Source organism: Lissotriton vulgaris, chromosome 8, assembly GCF_964263255.1.
Source record: "Lissotriton vulgaris chromosome 8, aLisVul1.2, whole genome shotgun sequence".
NCBI lineage: Eukaryota > Metazoa > Chordata > Amphibia > Caudata > Salamandridae > Lissotriton > Lissotriton vulgaris.
In genome coordinates this window covers 474,479,540-474,500,150 of record NC_141696.1, presented here as the reverse complement: position 1 = coordinate 474,500,150, position 20,611 = coordinate 474,479,540, and the positions used below count along the sequence as shown (strand labels likewise).

General features: G+C 42.5%; 1 protein-coding gene across 2 annotated transcripts in view; it reads right to left on the bottom strand.

The window, feature by feature from the left end:
• Window positions 1-20,611, bottom strand: part of CDKL5 (cyclin dependent kinase like 5) — a 1,270,306-nt gene that overhangs the window by 462,860 nt on the left and 786,835 nt on the right. For both annotated transcript variants that reach the window (XM_086934269.1, XM_086934270.1), the window contains exon 6: window positions 13,700-13,836. In XM_086934269.1, the coding sequence (XP_086790395.1) occupies window positions 13,700-13,836 (137 nt within the window). The remainder of the gene's footprint in view (window positions 1-13,699; window positions 13,837-20,611) is intronic.

Below are 20,611 nucleotides of genomic sequence, written 5' to 3'. Positions count from 1 at the left end.
ATCGGAGCGCTCCCGGTGCGCGCCCCGGGGAGCGCAACGGAAAGCGAACTATTATGAAGCGCCCCGGAGCGCGCCCCGCGGAGCGTCCCGTAAGCGCCATTTTCGCGAACGAAAACATGATTGTGACGTATTGCGTAGCCGCGTCCGCGTGATACGCACGGCGTAAGCGCACCCGGAAGCACTCGAGCGAATACGATCGCGCAACGTAATCTTCCGACGCGCTTAAGTGACGCGACTCGGGGCGCACCCCGGGACGCGCCCCGGGGCGCGTAGCGTCAGCGCGTCGGGTCATTTGACCTGAAAATAACACTTTTCATTGGTTCATAACAGTTTTGATTTCATAATGATGAAACCCCTGGTCATGTGACCTAAAATTAACACTTTTCATTGGTTCAGGATATTTTTTTTTTCCAAATGATGAAAGCCCACACCTTTTTTCCTTATTCTAACTTTTAGCTTTAAGAGAGGAAGACCTGTACTTATATCTGTCGAAAATGGCTACATTAGCTGCAGCTGCTGGATCTTCTGGACCACCACCACCGCCACCACAAGGACCTCCACAACTTCACAGTGGTGGAGATCAAGAACAGGAGGAGGATGAGGACGAAGAGGAGAGTAGATTTGTCCGAGAGGACAACATAACCTACAAGCCAAAAGCGCACATCATATGGCAATTTTTTTCTATCCCGAGTGACAAAAAAAAAGTAAATGCACATAAAGCAACCTGCTTAATCTGTCATCAGGAGCTGTCAAGGGGGAATCCCAACAAGAAATACTCCTTCGGCAACCACACAATGATTAGGCATATGCTTAGAAAGCATCCCAATAACTATTCTAGGGCAGAGGTCAGGGAACTGGCCAAAAACCCTGTCCAATCTTCTGCCAGCACCACCCCATCAGGACCGGAAGTTGGGGAGACATGCTCCATCATACAAACCAAGTTTTCAAATTTTAAAATGGTTTGTAAATTTTGTGGTCAAACAATTTGCTATGGTGAGCAATGCATCACACTTATTAATCCTGCTTGGGAAAACCACAAGTGCCAAAGGAAATATTAATTTATTGCACTTTTTTTTTCTCCTGTTGAGCCCTTTTGAAATGCCTGTTTTTTGTTTCTCCCCTTAAAAAAAACAAAAAAAACAAAAAATGTTCAGAAAAACCAAAAAAAAATGTTTAAAAACCCCCCAAAAAAATATAAAACAACCAAAAGAATAAAAAAAACAGTTCTTTTCAGAACTACCTCCCATTTATATAAAATGACTTAAATTTTTAAACTCTGCCATTCTCTTTTCTCCCCGGTGCGCTCCCCGGTGCGCTCCCCCGGGCGCGCACAGGGCGCAAATCGAAAAAAAATATATATTTTTTTTTTTTTGCCCCGCGGGGCCCTTTTATAGCCCCCACATGAAACCTAGGGGGTCAGGGGGGTCTACTCTGCCCCCTAATGGTCTTTTCCCCCTTTGTTTTGGCCACCTCTTGTGTCTCGATCATACCGAGACACAAGATGGCAGCCGCTCCGGACCGTTTGGAATGTTTACAGACACCCGAAAGCCAATCAGCTTTCCGTGCGCAAGTCGCGTGGCGCGCCCGGTGCGCTCCCCGGTGCGCGTACCGGGGCGCGCTTACAGATATATATATTTTTTTGAACCTAAATTACTCAAAATCCACTGGAGCACATATCTTGAGACATAGCAAAGGCACATTGGGCTACCAGTCCCTACAATTTTGCCAAGTCACTTGGGAACACAAGCGCTTCACAGTGACAGCAGCCAGACTTTGGAACTCGCTTCCGTTAACAATCAGATCTTGTCATTCCCTGCTCCAGTTCAGGAAGCTGCTGAAGACGTGGTTGTTTAACCAGTAGCGAGTCCCATCTACCACTGTGCGGCCACTTACAGAGATCCTAACAGTAATCTTAGCGCCAAGACGCCCACGGGCAAATGTATGCGCTTTATAAATTTCAATAATAAATAATAAATAAATAAATAAAGTTTGTTGTAAATCCATTCAGCCGTTCGGGCTAAAAGTGAGGTTGACCGCCCTATGGAAATTAACATGGGGAAAACGCGTTTTGGGACCCCCCTTTTATCTCGGCCCCCGCTTGACGTATCTCCCCCCAAACTTTCAGGGAAGGACCGGAGCTCGAAGAGGCCATTTTGAGGAAATTTTCAGGCAGATTCGTCAACCGGCGCCAAAGTTATTCCAAATAGAATTTTGAGATTTAACATTGAAAAAAATCCTAACTATAACTACCCACTGGCGTCCGCCAGTAGGTAATAATATATATATATATATATTACCTATTGGCGGTCGCCAGTAGGTATATATAGTTAGGATTTTTTCCCTATGGGATTTTTGAAAATTCTATGACTAATAACTTTGGCGTTTGTGGACGGAATTGGCTGAAATTTTCAGGAAAATGGAACATTTTGTTTCTGAGCAGCCCCTGAAAATGTGGGGGGGGGGGGTTCGTCAAGGGGGGGCCGAGAAAAAAGGGGGGTCCCAAAACACGTTTTTCCCATGTTAATTTCCATAGGGCGGTTGGCCTCACTTTTAGCTCGAACGGCTGAATGGATTTGCACGAAACTTGGCAAAATTGTAGGGACTGTTAGCCCGATGTGCCTTTGCTAGGTCTCAATATATGTGCTCCAGTGGATTTTGAGAAATTAACGTTCAAAAAAAGATATATATCTGTAACAGCGCTCCGGGCAGCGCTCCGGTTCGCGTACTTTTCGCGTAACGGAGCTTTGCGAAGCGAAGCTGATTGGCTCTTCGGTGTCTGTCAACATTCTAAACAGTCCGGAGCGGCCGCCATCTTGTCTCTCGGTAGGATCGAGAGACAAGAGGAGGCCAAAACAAAGGGGGAAATTACCATAAGGGGGCATAGTAGATCCTCGTTGACCCCCTAGGTTTTATGTGGAGGTTTTAAAAGGGCCCGGCAGGGCAAAAAAAAAAACAATTTTTTTTTTTTGCGTGGGGAGCGCCCGGTTCGCGAACCGGAAAGCGTTCTGGGCAGCGTACTATAAGGAAAAAAGAATGTTAGACTTTTCAAATACTGTATGTTAATTGATTGTTGGTTTTGTTGATTATTTTTTAATTTCTTTATTTTTTAAGCAATTTTTTATTATTGTGATTGTGTTTCATAATTTAATAAACTTTCTAACATTTCACTGTCTGAAATGTCATTATTTTCATTGAGCATAGTTTGTAGTCTCTGAGGGTGTAAAATGTCCTCATTTTGAAGGAGGTCATCTACTGCTTGCACACATTGCAGTAGTTATTGGTCCCAAGTTTCATCCATAAATTCAATATAATTTGGATCAATTATTTCTTGGCTGCTCTCTTGCAGGACAATTTGAAATTCAACTTTCTGTTCGCCTTCCATTTTGCCTGAAATTTGGATAAAAAAAATATATATTAGTAGAGATAGGGCACTGTTGGGATTAATTTTAGATAGGCAGTTTTTATCAGTGAATTTATCTTTGGGCAGTGTATAGTATCAGAGTGGAAGTAGGAATATAAAAAAGTGTATGTGATTTAACGTAAGTAAATTCATAATTATACAAGAGAAGCCTAACTCCATCCATAACTATAACAGAGAAGTCTATCTAAATCTATAACTACTACAGAGGGATAGTATATAACTATCAGAAAAAGTTTACCATATTAATTTATAGTGCACAATATACTTTAGTTTTAAAAATAACTTACCTTTACAAACAAGTTGAAGTGTTTAGAGAAAATTCAATTGAAATGTACAACAAGAAGTAGCAGTCAAAATGGCTGTGTTTCCTTCTCTTCCTTTATATATATTCAGGTATATAACCAATCAAATGTCAGGTAATAAAAGTAGAAAATGAAAGTAACATTTTCATTGGTTGTGAATTCCAACACTTCAGATGTGTTTTGTGAAGTAATTTACCTCACAGTATTTAGAGAGGTCTACAGGCTAAATGGCTAAATGGAATTTCAATCAAATTTGTGAAAATGAAAGGGATTGTTATGTAGTATGAGCTAATCTATATTTGGTGAGAGTGTCTCCAGTCGTTTTTCTGTAAATTACTTTCCCACCTTTTTTATTGGACCGCTTCCCGGGAAGCGTCCCGGTTCGCGAACCAGCAGCGTTACGGGAGTCCACCATTTTGTGTTTCGGTCGAATTAAGATACAAGATGGAGGGCAAATAATGTTCAGAATGGGTAGAAGGGGGCACGGTAGACGTATCTTGACCCCCTAGGTTTTCTGAGGGTGGCTGAGGAGGCCCATATGTGCGGGAAAAAAACATTTTTTTTAGAAATTTTGCGCGATTAGCTTCCGGTTCACGTACCGGGTAGCGCTCCGGGGAGCGTAGTTTGTTGAAAATTAGAGAAAAAAGTTAGAGTAAAATAATAATTGTGAGTGATCAGATGTAGGGTAGCTCTGAGAAGAGCTTTTGGGTTTATGGTACATTTAGGTACTTATAAGTAGGTACCAATGCACAGTCTTAAATTCAAAATGAAAATTCTGTTGCCCTCATCTGAGAAGTGAACTCCATCTCCTCTGTAGATATCTTGCATGCAGTAACGCAAATTATTGTTGTACATGGAGCCCATTCCATGGTCTCTCATGTAAGCTGAAACAGATTTGTTTACATGCTTCCTCGACTTCTCAATTTGTGGACAAAATTGGTTGGACCACCTCCATTTCTGTCTTTGGCATATATTTGAATATACCAAGGCAGTTTGAGGAAAAAGTGCCATTAATTGCTCAAAGGTGTCCTTTAAAAGCATTTCCAGACCTACTCCAGTCAAAGTGCCCAAATCATTACCTCCACAGTGCACAATTAACAGGTCAGGTTTTGGCAAATGCATAAAGGTTTTCACCAATGGTATCAATTGGTGACATTTTAATCCTCTTTGGCCCAACCACTTAATTTCCACATCTTGTAAATTGAGGTTAGGTAAATTTCTGTTCTCAGCATACCTTTGAGCCCAGTAGATGTAACTATGTCCAACAATCCAGACATAAAACATGGTGAGAGAAGGTTGTGCTGCAGTCAGATGAAGTGTGGTAATGAAAGGGCAGTTGAAACGGTAGGAGTTTGTAAAGAAAAAAAAACTGTGGAGTTTCAGTGCTAATGATTCATTAGCAGTGATTGGTGGATTTCCATTTCTGAAAACAGAAAGTTAGGGTGCATGGATGTGTTCTTTGAAAGATGTAATTTGAATGGTCAAGGAAAAAACATTTAATGAAAGATTGCACTGGATACGCAGGTGCACTGAGAGTTCAGAGTTCAATTGAAACATTGTTGTGTGAACTTGCAAACATCAGAGGTCTTTCAGGAGGTGGTTGCTAAGCAAAAAAGGCAGAGAGGGTAGAGGGGGGAAGGGTTTTGATTTGAAAAAAGTGAGGGAAGAGTTATGATTGGCTAATATGAGAGATATGTGTAATGAATATCAGCATTTCTGTGCTTTCTATAGCTGCAGCCTCAGGAGTGCATCCTCTTTGTTCTGCTGAAGACAATTTGGTGTATTTCTGAGACTGTTTTGAAACTCAAAAAGTATTTGCTAAGGTGAGAAAAGATTTATTTAATTTAGATAGAGAATAGTATGATTTAAGGAGAAAATATGAAGAAAGCTGTGTGTGTGTGTGTCTAGGGATACTGTTATCCGCAATCCACTGCTGATGATGTCACTGACCATGTCATGAATGATGTAATATGTGACATCATCAGCAGTGGATTGCGGGTAACAGTATCTTTTGTTTACTCCCTATAGCTGTCTTTCTTTTAACATAACTGTCTGTTTCCTTCCCTTATACTTACTGTTCTGTTTTTTAAAAAAAAAATTTTTGGTTCGCTCCCGGTTCGTGTACCGGAGAGCGAACCGGGAAGCGAACTAAAAGAAATAGAGGTTGGCAGAGTTCCAAATATTCTAGCAATTTTTTTATAACGGGGAGGTAGTTCTGAAAAGAACTTTTTTTTTGTTTTTGTTGTTTTATATTTTTTTTATTATTTTTCTGAACATTTTTTTAGTTTTTTTGTATTTTCTGAACATTTTCATATTTTTTTTGTTTTTTTTGGGGGGGGGAAACGAAAACGATTCATGGTAAAGGGCTCAACAGGAGCAACAAAAAAAAAAGAATTTATTCTTTGGGGCGTTTCGGGCAAACATGATTGTCAATAGCTCTGTTAATTAGAGTGATGTTACTTTCTCTGTAGCAAATGAACTGATTGCAAAGCACGCACACTTGTTTCACTTCCCCGAACTTCATTTGTATATATGGGACCATCTCCCTCGCCTCTGGTCCCATCACTTCCTGTACAACTGATCTTCTGGCCATCGAAGGGGGATTATCTTGCTCGTCACGTAACTGCGCAGCACTGTAGTTGTTAGGATGCCACCTACTCATGTGCCGATGCATTGTGTAGTTGCCGTAACTGTACTTTTTATCGGTCCCTCTGGACAGTCTATTATTATATATACGGCAAAATACGTAGCGTGCATTTACTTTCTTTTGGCCCTGGGGAAATTAAAAAAATTGCCAAATATAGTTCTCCTTCCGATGATACCTCCTGGGCTCCTCTGGCAAAAACAGCGTCTCTTCCTGCTCTTCCTCCTCTTCCTGTTCTTCCTCTTCTTGTTGAATAATAACTTCAGCAGGTGGTCCTCTCTTCCTTGGATGTGGTGGAGGTGGTGGGGAAGAACCAGCTGAAGCTACTAATGAAGCCATTGCTCACTGTTAACAAAGGGTCTTTCTCTCACCAAGATGAAAGTCAGAGTGAGGAAAGAAGGAGGGGTTTTCATCATTTGGGAAAAGCAATAGTTCTAAACCAATGAAAAGTGTTAATTTTAGATCACATGACCTAGTCTTACATCATTAGGAAACCAAAAGTGAAATGAACCAATGAAAAGTGTTATTACCGAGTCACATGACCTGCTGAGTTTACGTTACGCGCTTTGCGCCGCGTTCCGGTTCGCTTCCGGGTACGCTAACTTGGCGCGTCACATGACGTATCACGCGACAACGCGAAACGTCATGCTGACGCGATGCGTCACGATGTTGTTTTCTAACGCAACAGTTACGCAAACGGAATGTTTACCGGTTCGCGGACCGGGTCGCGGCTTCAAATTGAGCTAACGGAAAGCTAACCGGTTCGCGGACCGGGAGCGAAACAATAAAAATAATTTTAAAAAAATGTATTAAAAACATGTAAAATATATTTTAAGATTTAAAGAAGAATACATTTTACAGCTACAGATATTAGCTTTTAAAAAACCAATGAAATTCACTGAAAAAACCATAGGTTATAGACCATATATAGTTAGGAATTAGCATTTACAAAACCTTGAAAATTCACTGAAAAAACCATAGGTTATAGACCATATATAGTTAGGGATTAGCATTTACAAAACCTTATTTTACTCGCATAAAACCATTGAAATTTCATATATAGTTAGTTGCACTAACTATATATCGCGCACCCGCATTCCACTGCTGATCATGTCACATATTACATCATTCATGACATGGTCAGTGACATCACTGATGACATCACTGATGACATCACTGATGACATCTCAAATGACATCACTGATGACATCTCATTTGCCATTACTGATCACATCACTGATGACATCATTCATGTGATAATACGGTGAACCTCTTCAGACTCTAATATAATCTTAGAAAAACACTCAGAGTAAATAGACGCTCTCAGACTGTCACTCATCCATGGAGTTACTCACACACCTAGTCAGTCATGCAAAGAATCAATCACACTTCCATTTCCTCTACTATACAGTTATACACACTTTACTTATTCAAACATATACTAACACATATTTACTCTCTTATACAATCCCTGATACAAGTTCACAATGATCCATACAGCCACTCACACATTCACTGGCTCTTATGCACAGTTATTTATATATGTCAACTCTCACATGTACTGTGTTTTACATATGTACTTACTTTGACATGTAGCACTGAGATATCCATTCACTCACCAATACACTCATGCACACAGTCAACTGCCCATACAGATGTTTCCACATGCACTTTTGAACCCATACATCTAGTGAATCAACTGCTCACACATCTATGCACAGAGTTATACACCTCCCAGCCACCCACACACATACTCAGTCTCCCATACAAATACTTGGGCAACCATTCAATAACCCATATAGTTACTGATATAGCTACTGATTTAAACATGCAGCAGTTTACAGAACAACATAAATAATGATTGCCAAATTAAGACACTTTAATCACTAACCCATACACTCAGTGAGACACATTTAATCATTCTCTCATACAGTCAGTCATGCACCTACTAAATCCTTCATCCAGACACTTATACATCCACTCATTCTTCAATATGTAAGACATATTTTAACTTTACAGAAACATACAGTCACTGGGTGTTGTCATCAGTGATGTCATCAGTGATGTCATTTGAGATGTCATCAGTGATGTCATCAGTGATGTCACTGACCATGTCATGAATGATGTAATATGTGACATCATTAGCAGTGAATTGCGGGTCCGCGATATATAGTTAGTGCAACTAACTATATATGGAATTTCAATGGTTTTGTGTGAGTAAAATAAGGTTTTTTAAATGCTAATCCCTAACTATATATGGTCTATAACCTATGGTTTTTTCAGTGAATTTTCAAGGTTTTGTAAATGCAAATTCCTAACTATATATGGTCTATAACCTATGGTTTTTTCTGTGAATATAGATATATACATACACACTGGGCGATGCCCCTATTTCATGTCTTCTTTATTATGTCATACACCTAAATTGGGGACAGGATGTGTACATAATGCATAAAATATGGCTTCAAACTATACTAGTTTAAGACACCTTATGCCACAAGATATAGACATTTGAAGCCATTTAAACTGCTGGGGTTTAGACTAAGTTGAAATCTTGTTCAGACACTGGTCTTTCAAAAGTCTTCTTATAACTGAATATTTAAAGCTGAATAGAAGATTGCTGTCTTTTCTGAACAAATTCCACTAAAACCACTTATATTTCAATTGAGGCTTTGGCAGAATCCAAAAGTTAATTTCTGTCATCATCTTACAGGAAATAAAGTCTACGGAGAAAACACATAAGTGACCTAACTATGGCATATCCAGGAAAGTGCTGATGTCAGCAAACATATTTCTCTACAAACATGATGAATGAAATATATTACATTTGCAACTCATGTATTGTTTTCAATTAAAGCAAATAGGGGCATGATGTCATAACCTTGCCAAAAAAGTACAAATTGTTTAGTTACAATAAAGAATTAGGTCAATTACAACACTGATTTTTAATATCCCCTAGAAAAATACTATTGGAGCAAATAACCTCTTCCAAATGTCCAAATAGGCCACAAAAGGTGATGTAAAGGTCTTAAGGCCAGACTTCATTTTGAGCTGGCCAAGACTCAATTTTTCCACCTACTCAGCGGCATGTCTAACCTTTACAGAGAGGCCATCTTTCCTTTTCTTTCTAAGAAGCTGTGGAGGTGTCAAGTAATCCAGACAATGACACTGATAACACACCTAATGCAACTTCAGTGTGGGACAGGTGTCATGATATCTGTATTTCAATGTCAGATAATAACAACAACATAAACAATGTAGTCTGAACTGACTGATTTTCATCATATGTGTTTAAATTAATGCGTCTAAGACTAATATATTGATGCACACAGGTTGTGTTAGAAATTCCTGAGAAATTTCCCATTTAAGATTAGATTGGCGGTCAAGAGTTTGAAAGACTCATCAGGTGGCCACTGGGTTAGGGAAGTCATTTACCACACATAATCACACAAGATACTGATGTAGATTCTGACAGAGATTAACAGATCGATGTACTGCCGCAGCATCAAGTCTCATGCTGAGAGACAATACCGAGCCAAGCCAGAAAGTAGGAGCTGAGCCCAGCTGATGTTTGTTTTGCTTTCGGGGGAACACTCTCTCCCAGCTACTGATAATTACAGATTCTTACTGTGAACAGGTATGCAGTGAACTGAAGCAACTCTAGTTGCAAGTTACTCCATGCTCTCATCGTAAAGCGCACAGAAGTCGTCATTAGGTTGTTAAGTTGCAAAATTACATTTTGGCTGTGTTAGAAACATTCATATTATTCTATTCTTACCTATTAATAACATACATTAGTGCTGTTTTAATAATCTGTGTGGTTGTTGTACATATGCTACCCAACAGGATGAGACTGTTGAAATACAAAACTTTTAAATAAAAATGTCTTTTCTCTTAGTGCAGTATATGTATGTGATATTCTAAAGCATGAAACTGTGTTTGAAATACCACTGCATACCTGACCCCTTTCTTAGGAACTGTTAGTAACCTAAAAAGCAAAGAAACCCCATCAACTATGTATTAAGTGGGGTTGTGTGGGGATACAACAACTTGTACTTTCATGCTCAAGTGTTGATGCGCTGAACTAAATACAGGTACCTGTGGGTGGGAAATCAAAGTTTGTAGAGCTAAGCCAGAGTCTTAATTTATGCAACTAATCCATACAGCAGTATTACATAAGATTAGGTATAGAATTGCAAAGTCTAAGTAATTTTGTTGACGTAGGTGAATCACAAGAATCTGGAAGAATAGAATTGTCATATATGCAGTTATTATTTCTTAAAACTTTAGTTTAGTCATTTCCCCAGTGCTTATCACTGACAATTCTAGCTACAGATGTTCATCACTTAAAGTGGGGGTTTTATCAATGTTGTTCATCATGCACTCATTGCTTTTTCAACATTTTACCACAAATGATTTCAGGACATTCATCAGAGCCTTTGCCACAAAGCTTTTTGGCAATAGCCAAAGCCATAGCCCTGCTGAACAAAGTTGAAATCACAACTCTGGTCACATCCTTAGCCTGTACCGAAATCTGCACAAACTCTGCTGCTTCAAAAATACTTAGGGCAAGATTCACAAACTCCATTTTGTAGTATGAAAAGTAGCACAACTTAGTTTTTGCAAAATGCAATTCACAACCCTATGTGACGAAATCTTCATCTCTACCTCTCTTATCTTTCCTATGGGTAGTTGCTCATGCATGTAGTAAATGTGGGACTAACCAGAGGAAGTGGCTGGATAAAGAAGAATACTTACTACTAAATGAAAGGGGGTTAGGGAGGAGTTCGGAGGGTTTTAGTGAGGGAGACGGGGGTTTAGGGAGGGAAAGACACCCACTCATCCACAAAAGAGTAAGCCATTGCTATTAACAAACTGCACTTCTAAATGTACTACAACCAAAAGGGACCAAAAACAGTAGTCGATGTATTGCACTTTAATTTTGAATTACATATTTTATTAACTTAAATATATTAAATTAAGGTAAATAAATCTTTAACGATGTATTTTTAAAAAGCACCAAAAGTAAAATGTTTTTATTTCTTATTATGCATTAAAAATGACAGTTAATAATAGAATTAATTTACATTCATGAACTTATTTTTTAAGTAGATACATTTATTTGTACATAAAAACAGCTAAGAACTTTTTACTATTAAATATTACTTAATATTTAATTATAAATACCTTTTTAACATTGAATAGCATTTAAATATATTTTTTAAAAGTCGAAATAAACTGAATTACTTATACATTATTTCCTTTGGGGTTCTATTTTAAGTCCATTCCTCCGTTATTTTCTATGGGAGGATGTTGCAGTACCAGTGGTTTGCCATGTATAGTGCTGGACTTACTCCCAGTCTTATTATGGCTGTGTTAACTTTGCACTCATAAATCTGGCTTCACGACATTTTAAGGAGTGAAAACATGTAAGTCTAAATTTTAAAAAAACGCAATTAGACTTTTTTTTATCATGAAATGTTATTTAATATTTATTTATATAGAACTTTTTTTAAATTGAATTGTATTACATATATTTTTTTTACATTTGAATAAATAAATTAATGTTTACCTTATTTTCTATGGTGTTCTATTTTAAGTCCTTTCTTCCATTATTTTCTATGGAAGGATGGAAGGATGTTGCAATACCAGTGGTTGGCCATGTATGGTGCTGGACTTACTCCAGAAAAGGGGGTGGTGATCCAGGGTCAGACTAATTTGCATATAGCCAAGTTCTGAGCTGGGATGGTGCAGTGAGCTAAAAAACGGTGATGGATCAAGCCCTGATCTTTGGACTGGGTAAGAGTGGTCTGCTTAATTCAGACACTCTGTTCATCACCACTCCCTTTTCTGAATCGGACTTACTCCAGGTCTTTTTATGACTGTGGTAACTTTACACTTAAAATCTGGGTCCATCTCGTTTTTTGGAGTGAAAAAATGTAAGTCTACACTGTCGTAACGTTACACTCCGCAATGATGACCAGCCAAAAGTAATAAATACATTTACTATAAAATGTAAACTGTAACAAACTGAAGTAATGACACTGTTTAAACAAACACACTGACATTCCTGAATGCCTGTGTTGTCAAAACATTATAAACATTGTTTAACCCCTTCACTGCGGCGGCTATTCCGCTGCAGCGCTAAAGGGGTGGGGCGGCCGCGCGGCGGTTCCGTGCTTGTGACGGAACCGCTCCATCACGGCTCGCGGGTGAGCTGTGCTTGTGACGGAACGGTTCCATCACAAACCCGCCCGCCCATTAAATCGTCAGCGCAGGCGCAAAATTCGCGCCGCGTAGGCGCGGCGAGCGGGCCGTGACGGAACCGTTCCGACACAAGCACAGCTCACCCGAGGCTTGTGACGGAACGGTTCCGTCACAAGCATGCAAGGGGCTAAAAGATTGCAATTTAGTGCATTTTTGTCTAGATTGTCTAATACATTCCCAACATTCTTAAAATTAATTTTCATTTGTAACAGTTACTGTAACAGACACTGGGAAGTTTTAGGAAGTATCGCAGACTTACCCATGTGTAAAACTCAAAGCACATTAAAATACGTAAACATATGCTTTAAGGATTACACAGGCATTTTACAAAACAAAACATTTCCGGGGAAATTCAAATTACCTTGTTAGAATAAACCATTTCAAAACGAGAATCCAAACAGATTTAAATAAGAAACTCCAATGTGATGCATATCATTGTACAAAGGGATCATTTAATCGTGTTGAAAATAGAGTTTACATAATTACACTTTTCATAGACTGAGGTATGTGCTACTTTTGTGTCTTTGTTACACTAAAGATTGGGCTCCATCAGCTGTATAAAATAAAAACATGTTCCACTCACTACCTTGCCAATCGCTATTTTCTTTTTATTTAACACCTCGCATATGCGTGTAAAACTATCAGAAACTCCCCAGCAGTCTGAGTCAACCTCGCTATGCCATTTAGAAATCTTCTGCCCACTGTTTCTGGGGGCAAGTCAGGGACTATCAGGATCTTCATCCTGTATGCAGGACCTTTAATTCCCCCCACCCCGAAAAAATGCTTCCCCTATATGTTAGGTTTAGAAAGCCAACTATTAGAGGGTCTCAGATTACAAAATGCAGAGGACACACATGCAAAAAGGCATTTAATGAAATGTGAAAATGTGAATACTTTTTTATATTGCTAAATGTTACTTTTTGCCCTGTTTTATTTTGTGTGGTTTGGTTTATCTTCTCTTAGTTGTCAGAATGTTGCTATATTTTCAAACCAAAAGGAATACAGAGAAAAGTTACAGTGTTACAAGGATACAAAGTTGCAATAAACAGAAAACAAATGACTTGCCTTTTCCACATATTCAAAGACCAAATATAGTTTTCCTCTTCTTCTAAATGCTTCCTTCAACTCCACTATGTTTTCTTGTTTCAAAGTACGAAGCATTTTAAGTTCTCGCAATGTCGTTTCCTTGACTTCCTCATTTTCTGGAGAAGAGAAGTAGACAGTATTTAGCAACACACATGTTTAATAAATGAAAGTTTAAGAAATCAGCATTATTATAAAGTGTTAGCTTTCAAATGCATACAGTAAAAAAAAAAGAATTCTGTTTTACTTTCACCTTTTACTTTAATCGTTCTTCTTACAACATGGTCATGCGCACCGAGTATCCCTCCCCATGAAGCTACAATCCTCAACCTTTCATTTTCTACTAATTGGGCTCGGCCTGAAAGGCACACTGATGACATCAGTCAATGACTAGTTGCAGCAAAGGTCCTGAGACCAAAAGAAAAGTCACCACACAAAGTTATACCACTAGCTCTTATTAACGAATATAGTCAGGGGAACTAAAGAAGCATGAGAAAATGTATTTATAATACAACCAAAAAAGAACTATCATCAATGGACTTCAGTTCTCATAGCGTAGATGAGCGGGTTTTAGAAATCCAAATCTGAGTTAGGACTGGAGAAGGAGCACTGGTGATGTTAGAATACCACTGGTTCACCGATATCGATGAAGTAGCTGGGCAAACAGTTTTCCTTGCACTTACTTATGATTATTGTCAGGGAACTACCAGGAGTTTATTTCCTAGGAATACCAATCAATCAATTAGGGGTTTATAGAGCGCGCTACTCACCCGTGAGGGTCTCAAGGCGCGGGGAGGGGTGGGCAGCTCCGGTTCAGTCAAAGAGCAAGGTCTTGAGGTCCTTCCTAAGGGCGTGCAGGTTGTGGGAGCATCTGATGATGACTGGGAGCTCGTAGGAGAAGGCCCTTCCTCCTGCTCTGCTTCTGGGGATGCAAGGGTATCTGCCAGGGCGAGGTCGGCAGATCGGAGATTTCTTTTGGGTGCGTGAAAGCAGACTCTCTCGTTGAGGTATTAGGGTCCGATGTTGTGGAGGGATTTTTAGGTGTGGGTGAGGATCTTGAAGGTTATTCTCTTCTCGACGGGGGAGCAAATGCAGGTCTCAAAGGTGTTGAGTCATGTGTTTGTGCCGAGGGGTCCCAAGGACGAGTCTGGCCGCGGCATTCTGGATGGTTTGGAGCTAGTGTAGAAGGGTCCTGTTGACACTAGCGAAGAGGGCGTTTCCGTAGTCCAGTCTGCTGGTTATGAGTGCGTGGGGGACGGTTTTTCTGTGTTCGGGGGGATCCATTTGAAGGTCTTTCGGAGGATGCAGAGGCAGTTGAAGCTGGTGGAATCAACAGCGTTGATCTGGCGGGTCATGGTAAGGGAGGAGTCGAGGATGATGCCGAGGTTCTGAGTGTGATCTGTCGGGGTGGGAGGACTACCGAGGGGGAGGGCTACAGCGGATCGTTCCAGACGGAGGTCGAGGGTCCCAGGGTGAGGACCTCTGTTTTCTCAGTGTTGAGCTTCAGGCAGTTGTCCTTCATTCAGGCCATGATGTCCTTAATTCCTTCCTGGAAACTGAGCCTATTGTCTTCAGGGTCCTTCGTGAGGGAGAAGATGAGCTTGGTGTCATTGGCGTAAGATACTATGTTGAGCCCATGCTTTCTGACGATGGTGGCGAGGGGGGCCATGTAGATGTTGAAGAGAGTGGGGCTGAGCGATGATCCCTGTGGTACTCCGCAGTTGATCTCTGTAGGTTCGGAGATGAAAGGGGGGAGTCTAATCCTCTGGGTTCTGCCGGAGAGAAAGGATCAGATCCAGTTGAGGGCGGTACCTTGTATCCCATCGTCGTGCAGTCTAGCTGCGATGGTGTGGTGTGAGACGGTGTCGAAAGCCCAAGACAAGTCTAGTAGGATAGGGGCTGCGGTGTGTCCCTGGTTGAGTAGAATGCGGATGTCGTCAGTGGTGGCAAGGAGGGCGGTTTTGGTTCTGTGGTTGCTGCAGAATCCGGACTGGGAGGCATCTAGAATGGAGTTCTCTTCGATGAATGCGGTAAGTTGGGCATTTACGAGTCTTTCTGTGACTTTGGTGGAGAAAGGGAGCAGAGAGATGGGCCGGTAGTTCTTCAGGTCCGTAGGGTCGGCCGTGGGCTTCTTAAGGAGGGCTTGACTTCCGCCCACTTCCAGTCGTCAGGGAAGATGCCGGATTGGAGGGAGGCGTTGATGGTCCATCCTAGTTGGGAAGAGAAGGCGGTGGCGGCCCTCTGGTAGATGTGCAGTGGGCAGGGGTCCGTGGAGGCTCCCTACCGGGTTTTCATCATGGTCATGGTGATGAGTTCCAGTGTGGCAGGAGTCCAGGTCATGATGGTCGGCTGCAGGTCAGTGGAGGGGGAAAAGATGGTGAGTGGCGTCCGGTCGCTGAAGTGGTCGTAGAGGGCCTTGATCTTCTAATGGAAGTAGGAGCTGAGCTTGTTGCAGAGTTCCTGGGAAGGTGTGATATTCGAGGCCTCGCTGGGGGGTTTGGTGAGTTGCTGTATGACGTTGAAGAGTTCTTTGGCGTTGGTTGCCTTGGTGTTGATTTTGTTCTTGATGAAGGTCCGTTTGGTGTCCCTTATGAGCTGGTGGTACTTCTTCAGTGCGCTCCTAATTTGTTTATGTCTACTGTGGTTTTCTGGCTTTGCAATTTTTTCTCAAGGCGTCTGCACGTGCGCCTGGTGACATGGAGTTCAGTGGTGAACCAGGCGGCCTTCAGGGGGCGTTGTTTGGCAGGGCGGCGGAGGGGGCAATCTTTTCAGTGCATCTGGAGATTCATCGGTAAAATTCTTTGGCTGCGGCGTTGGCGTCGTTCGTGGTGATGGGAGTCTAGGAAGAGGGTGGAGTTGATGTGTTTTCTGCAATTTTGCTCCAGTTCCTTCGTGGCGGGCGGGGGGCTGGTTTGGGTGCAGTGGTTGTGTTAAAGGTGAAATGTACGCAGTGGTGGTCAGTCCAGGGAGGCTGTTTGGTGTGGCTGAAGCGGACCTTTAACCCTCCTGCGAAGATGGGGTCGGGGTGTGTCCTGCTCTGTGCATGGAGGTGTTGACAAGCTGCTTCAGTCTGAGGTTGGAAAGGTTGTCGAAGAGGGAGGTGGAGTCGAGGTCGCTGCGGTTGTTGAAGTGGAAATTTGACTAAATCTTGATTGCTGTAGTGGCCAGGGAGCGGGGTCCCGGGGGTCTGTAGGCGAAAGTTCTGCGTAGCGTGGTCCTGGGGAAGGTATGGATCTGGAAGTGGAGGTGTACTGTGTTGGAGTGGGGGTCACTCGAGCTGGAGGTGGAGAGTCAGAGGGAGGTCTTGTCTGCAATAGAGAGTCCTCCTCCTGGGCGGTGGGGGTGGTCCTTCTTCTGGATCTTGTAAAGGTCGGGGATAGCGGTGGTGATGTCGGGACTGGAGGTGGCGTTGGTCCAGGTGTCCGTGAAGAAGGTGACGTCAGGCGCGAGGGTGTCGATCAGGTCCCAGATATCTACGGCGTGTCTGTGGAGGGAGCACACGTTGAGGAGGATGCTCATAGGGTTTCAGTGGCGTAGGAGTACCGCGAGCCTGTGGCGGACGTGGGGGCGCTGTAGATGGTGCAGGAATGTTGGTACTGTCTGCAGGAGAAAGGTCAGTGGGTGGTGGTCTGTGAGGAGTTCTGGCAGTCTGGGTGTCTTCCGAGGTTGAGAGGGAGGAGGGTGGCGGTGTCATATCGGTGGGGCTCTGGGGAGCCAGAATTCCTGGTGCTGGCCGCGGTCGGGACACGGACGGGCGCAGTCGGGCTTGCCTTAGGCAGCCAGCCGCACGCCCGCTGCGCGCGAACGCGCAGTGGTTGGCATTTTGTTGGGGAGGGGAGAGACGCTCAGCTGGGAGGCAGGAATCCAAGAGAGAATAGATGGGAAGCGCACATGCCAATGCTAGGATTAAAGCTAATGGTAAATATCAACTACAGTCCAACACAAAGAGGCTGAAAGATGGACTCAATTTTCCACACCAAAAAACCTGTCAAACAGAGAACAAACTTCCATCAACATCTCCATGTAACTAACACTACCCAAGTCACCTACGGAACAAAGCTTGACATATCTCTATCGCAGTCCTTCAAAGGAGAGTTGTCCATAACTATTTACAGATCTGGGAACATCCTAATACAAGCAGATGATCAAAACCTAGCCATCTTTGACCGTCACTTTCCCACTCTCTGTACTTCCTTGCTTTCGGGCCCTGCTCCCACCCCCTCCATTCCACCAGAGAACCACCCCCACATCTGGTTCTAATTCTACCCCCCTCCTCTCCAGTAGAGAACTAAGCTCACTACTGCCTCCTGGCCCCTCCACTTCCATTCTCCCCTCTACCAGTGAACCAACCCCCACGTCACCACCCGGTCTTACATCCACCCTCCTCACCTCCCCTAGAGAACAAGCCCTGCTACCTTCAGGCAGGGATGGATCAACGCACCCATACCGCCCCTTGTGCAACCCTCTACTCCAGCTACCAATCTCAGTGGCTCCATGACTTACCCCTATCAGCTCCCCCACCCTCGGAAACCTTGACCCTGCGACTTCACTGCCAGAATTACCTTCCCTCCCTCCCCTTGGTGCCCATCCACTAACCACCTAAAACTATCTTACGCTCCAAACCCCTCTACCCAGACACCATTCCAGACTCCAATGAAAACCAACACACCTGCCTCCTTATGGAAACTCTAGCTACTTCTCAACTGCTCCCTATAATTGCCCACATGGAACTTAAAAATCAACTCTATCCTAGAAGAAATGTAAAAGCTTTGAAGTGATGCAAGGGCTAATCACTCCACGCTACTACCTCCTGCACAGATGTCGGACATGGATCCTGCTTCATTCACTTGTCCTGACCCCACAGTCTACTCCCCTAAAGAAACCACCCCCTGCACCCACCAACAACCCAATACCAATTGCAGCACAGCAGGATTACCACAACGGATAGCAGATTCATGAAGCAACACCCTTGACAGTGCTCCAAATCAACTAGGTCTGCGTAGGAACCTGGTCGTCCTCAACTTTAATAGGACCTTGAATAACACTTGCCTGGCTGGGCCGCACACACATCTAAATACCGTTAAACCCAGTCAACCTATGTCGATTTTGCCACCTTTGCCCTACTACCTGCTCCTGAACTGCAGATCAAGTCAGACATGCCACTGATATAGCAGACTCTATCCTACGACACAACATCAACATATGCTTTCTCACTTAAATATGGCTAACACATCACTCATCCCCTTACATCAGCCTCCCCATCCCACAGGGCATCTCAATCATTTGCAGCGATCGCCAGGGTCGCAGGAGAGGCGGAGTAGCCATTAAATAAAAAAAACAAGCTTTGCCTTACATCCCTCCATACCACCAACTACCCCTCAAAAGGTCCCACCCCCATCAAATTTCATCTCATCTATTACCCACCAGGTGACACTCCGGGGTTCATCGAAGACTTAGCAGACCTAATTTTGCTAAATTCTCTAAATGACAACTCTGACAATATATTAGGAGACCTTAACCTACACTTGACCAATGTAAAGGATCCCCCAGTATTAACCATTACCACACTCTTGGAAGCGAACAATCTTACCCAGCACTGCAAGAAACAAAGGCACAAGGGTTCTAACCTTGACACATTCATCTCAAAACACAACATACTTTCCCAGCACTTCATCCTTCCATCAGACTGGACCGATCCCCATCTAATACTTTTCCAGCTCAATACCTTCCATCCAAAGGCCCGCCCCAAGTCAAGCTGTCCCAATCAATGGGTGATGAACATCCACCAAATCCCCCAAACAGAGATGGAAACACTGGTTAACTCTCAAATCCTATCCCCGCCTGGCCTCTCCTCCACCAAAGACCTCCCCGACCATTATAACACAAAAATGGCAGAACTCGTAGAAGCAGTAGCATCTTTGAAACTCAAGAAGTCATGAGGTATCCTCCCCAGATCCTGGTTTAATAACAACCTAAACAATGAGAGGCACCAACTCGGTTTAGCTGAAAGAACCTGGAGAGAGCAACCATCTGAATCAAATCTCTCGATCCTCAGAGCCAAAAATACAAAAACAATATCTTCTGAGAAAAATCTAACTTTTTCGAAGGACAACTGGACCGGTCCAAAAACAGACCCAAAGAACTTTTCAACATCATAAAGCAGCAAACACCCTCTTTCTCTCAACATGCATTTAACAACTCTACCAAAGGGTGTGAAGAATTCACAAAACTTTTCTCTGAAAAAGTATTGAGTATCGAACTATCTCCTGAGCCTCCCACCCTGCCACCTTACCCCAAGGTTGCCGTGTGCAGCAAGGGCCCTTTTTTTGCTTGTATGCCTACCCCAATTTGTATTAAGTTACCCAAATAATTTTTACTATGCAAACACTACGGAGCGCTCTGATGCCTTTGGGTCAAGTTCGCTATATAAAACTCTTCAAATAAATCAATGATGGACTATTTGCCAAATTAAGTATCTGGTAAGGAAACTACACTCACATTGAGTGCCGATAATGCGTGTAATATGAGATTTTGCTAACAGATTTTTCAAAAGGGTACACATCTCGGGAAGGCAAGAGATGCTCCCTTAACTCAAATGCAAAATATTTAGGAAAGTGAAAAGATGACACAAAACAAGTCTGAAATGTAATATATCACTGAAAAAAACAATGGGAGTTATACAAATTCTTATCTATATAATGACACACTATGGGGTCTATTATGATGGCGGGTGGACTTTGTACGCCCACCTTTGCCCCGGGAAATGGGACCGCCTGCTATGTGTGCGGCGGTCCTGCATGTGCAATTAGGATGCGCCCGCCACACTGAAGGGCGCATTCCATATTTTTTGCATTACGGCAGGTGGTGCTGTCAGCAGCACACGCCGCAATCCAA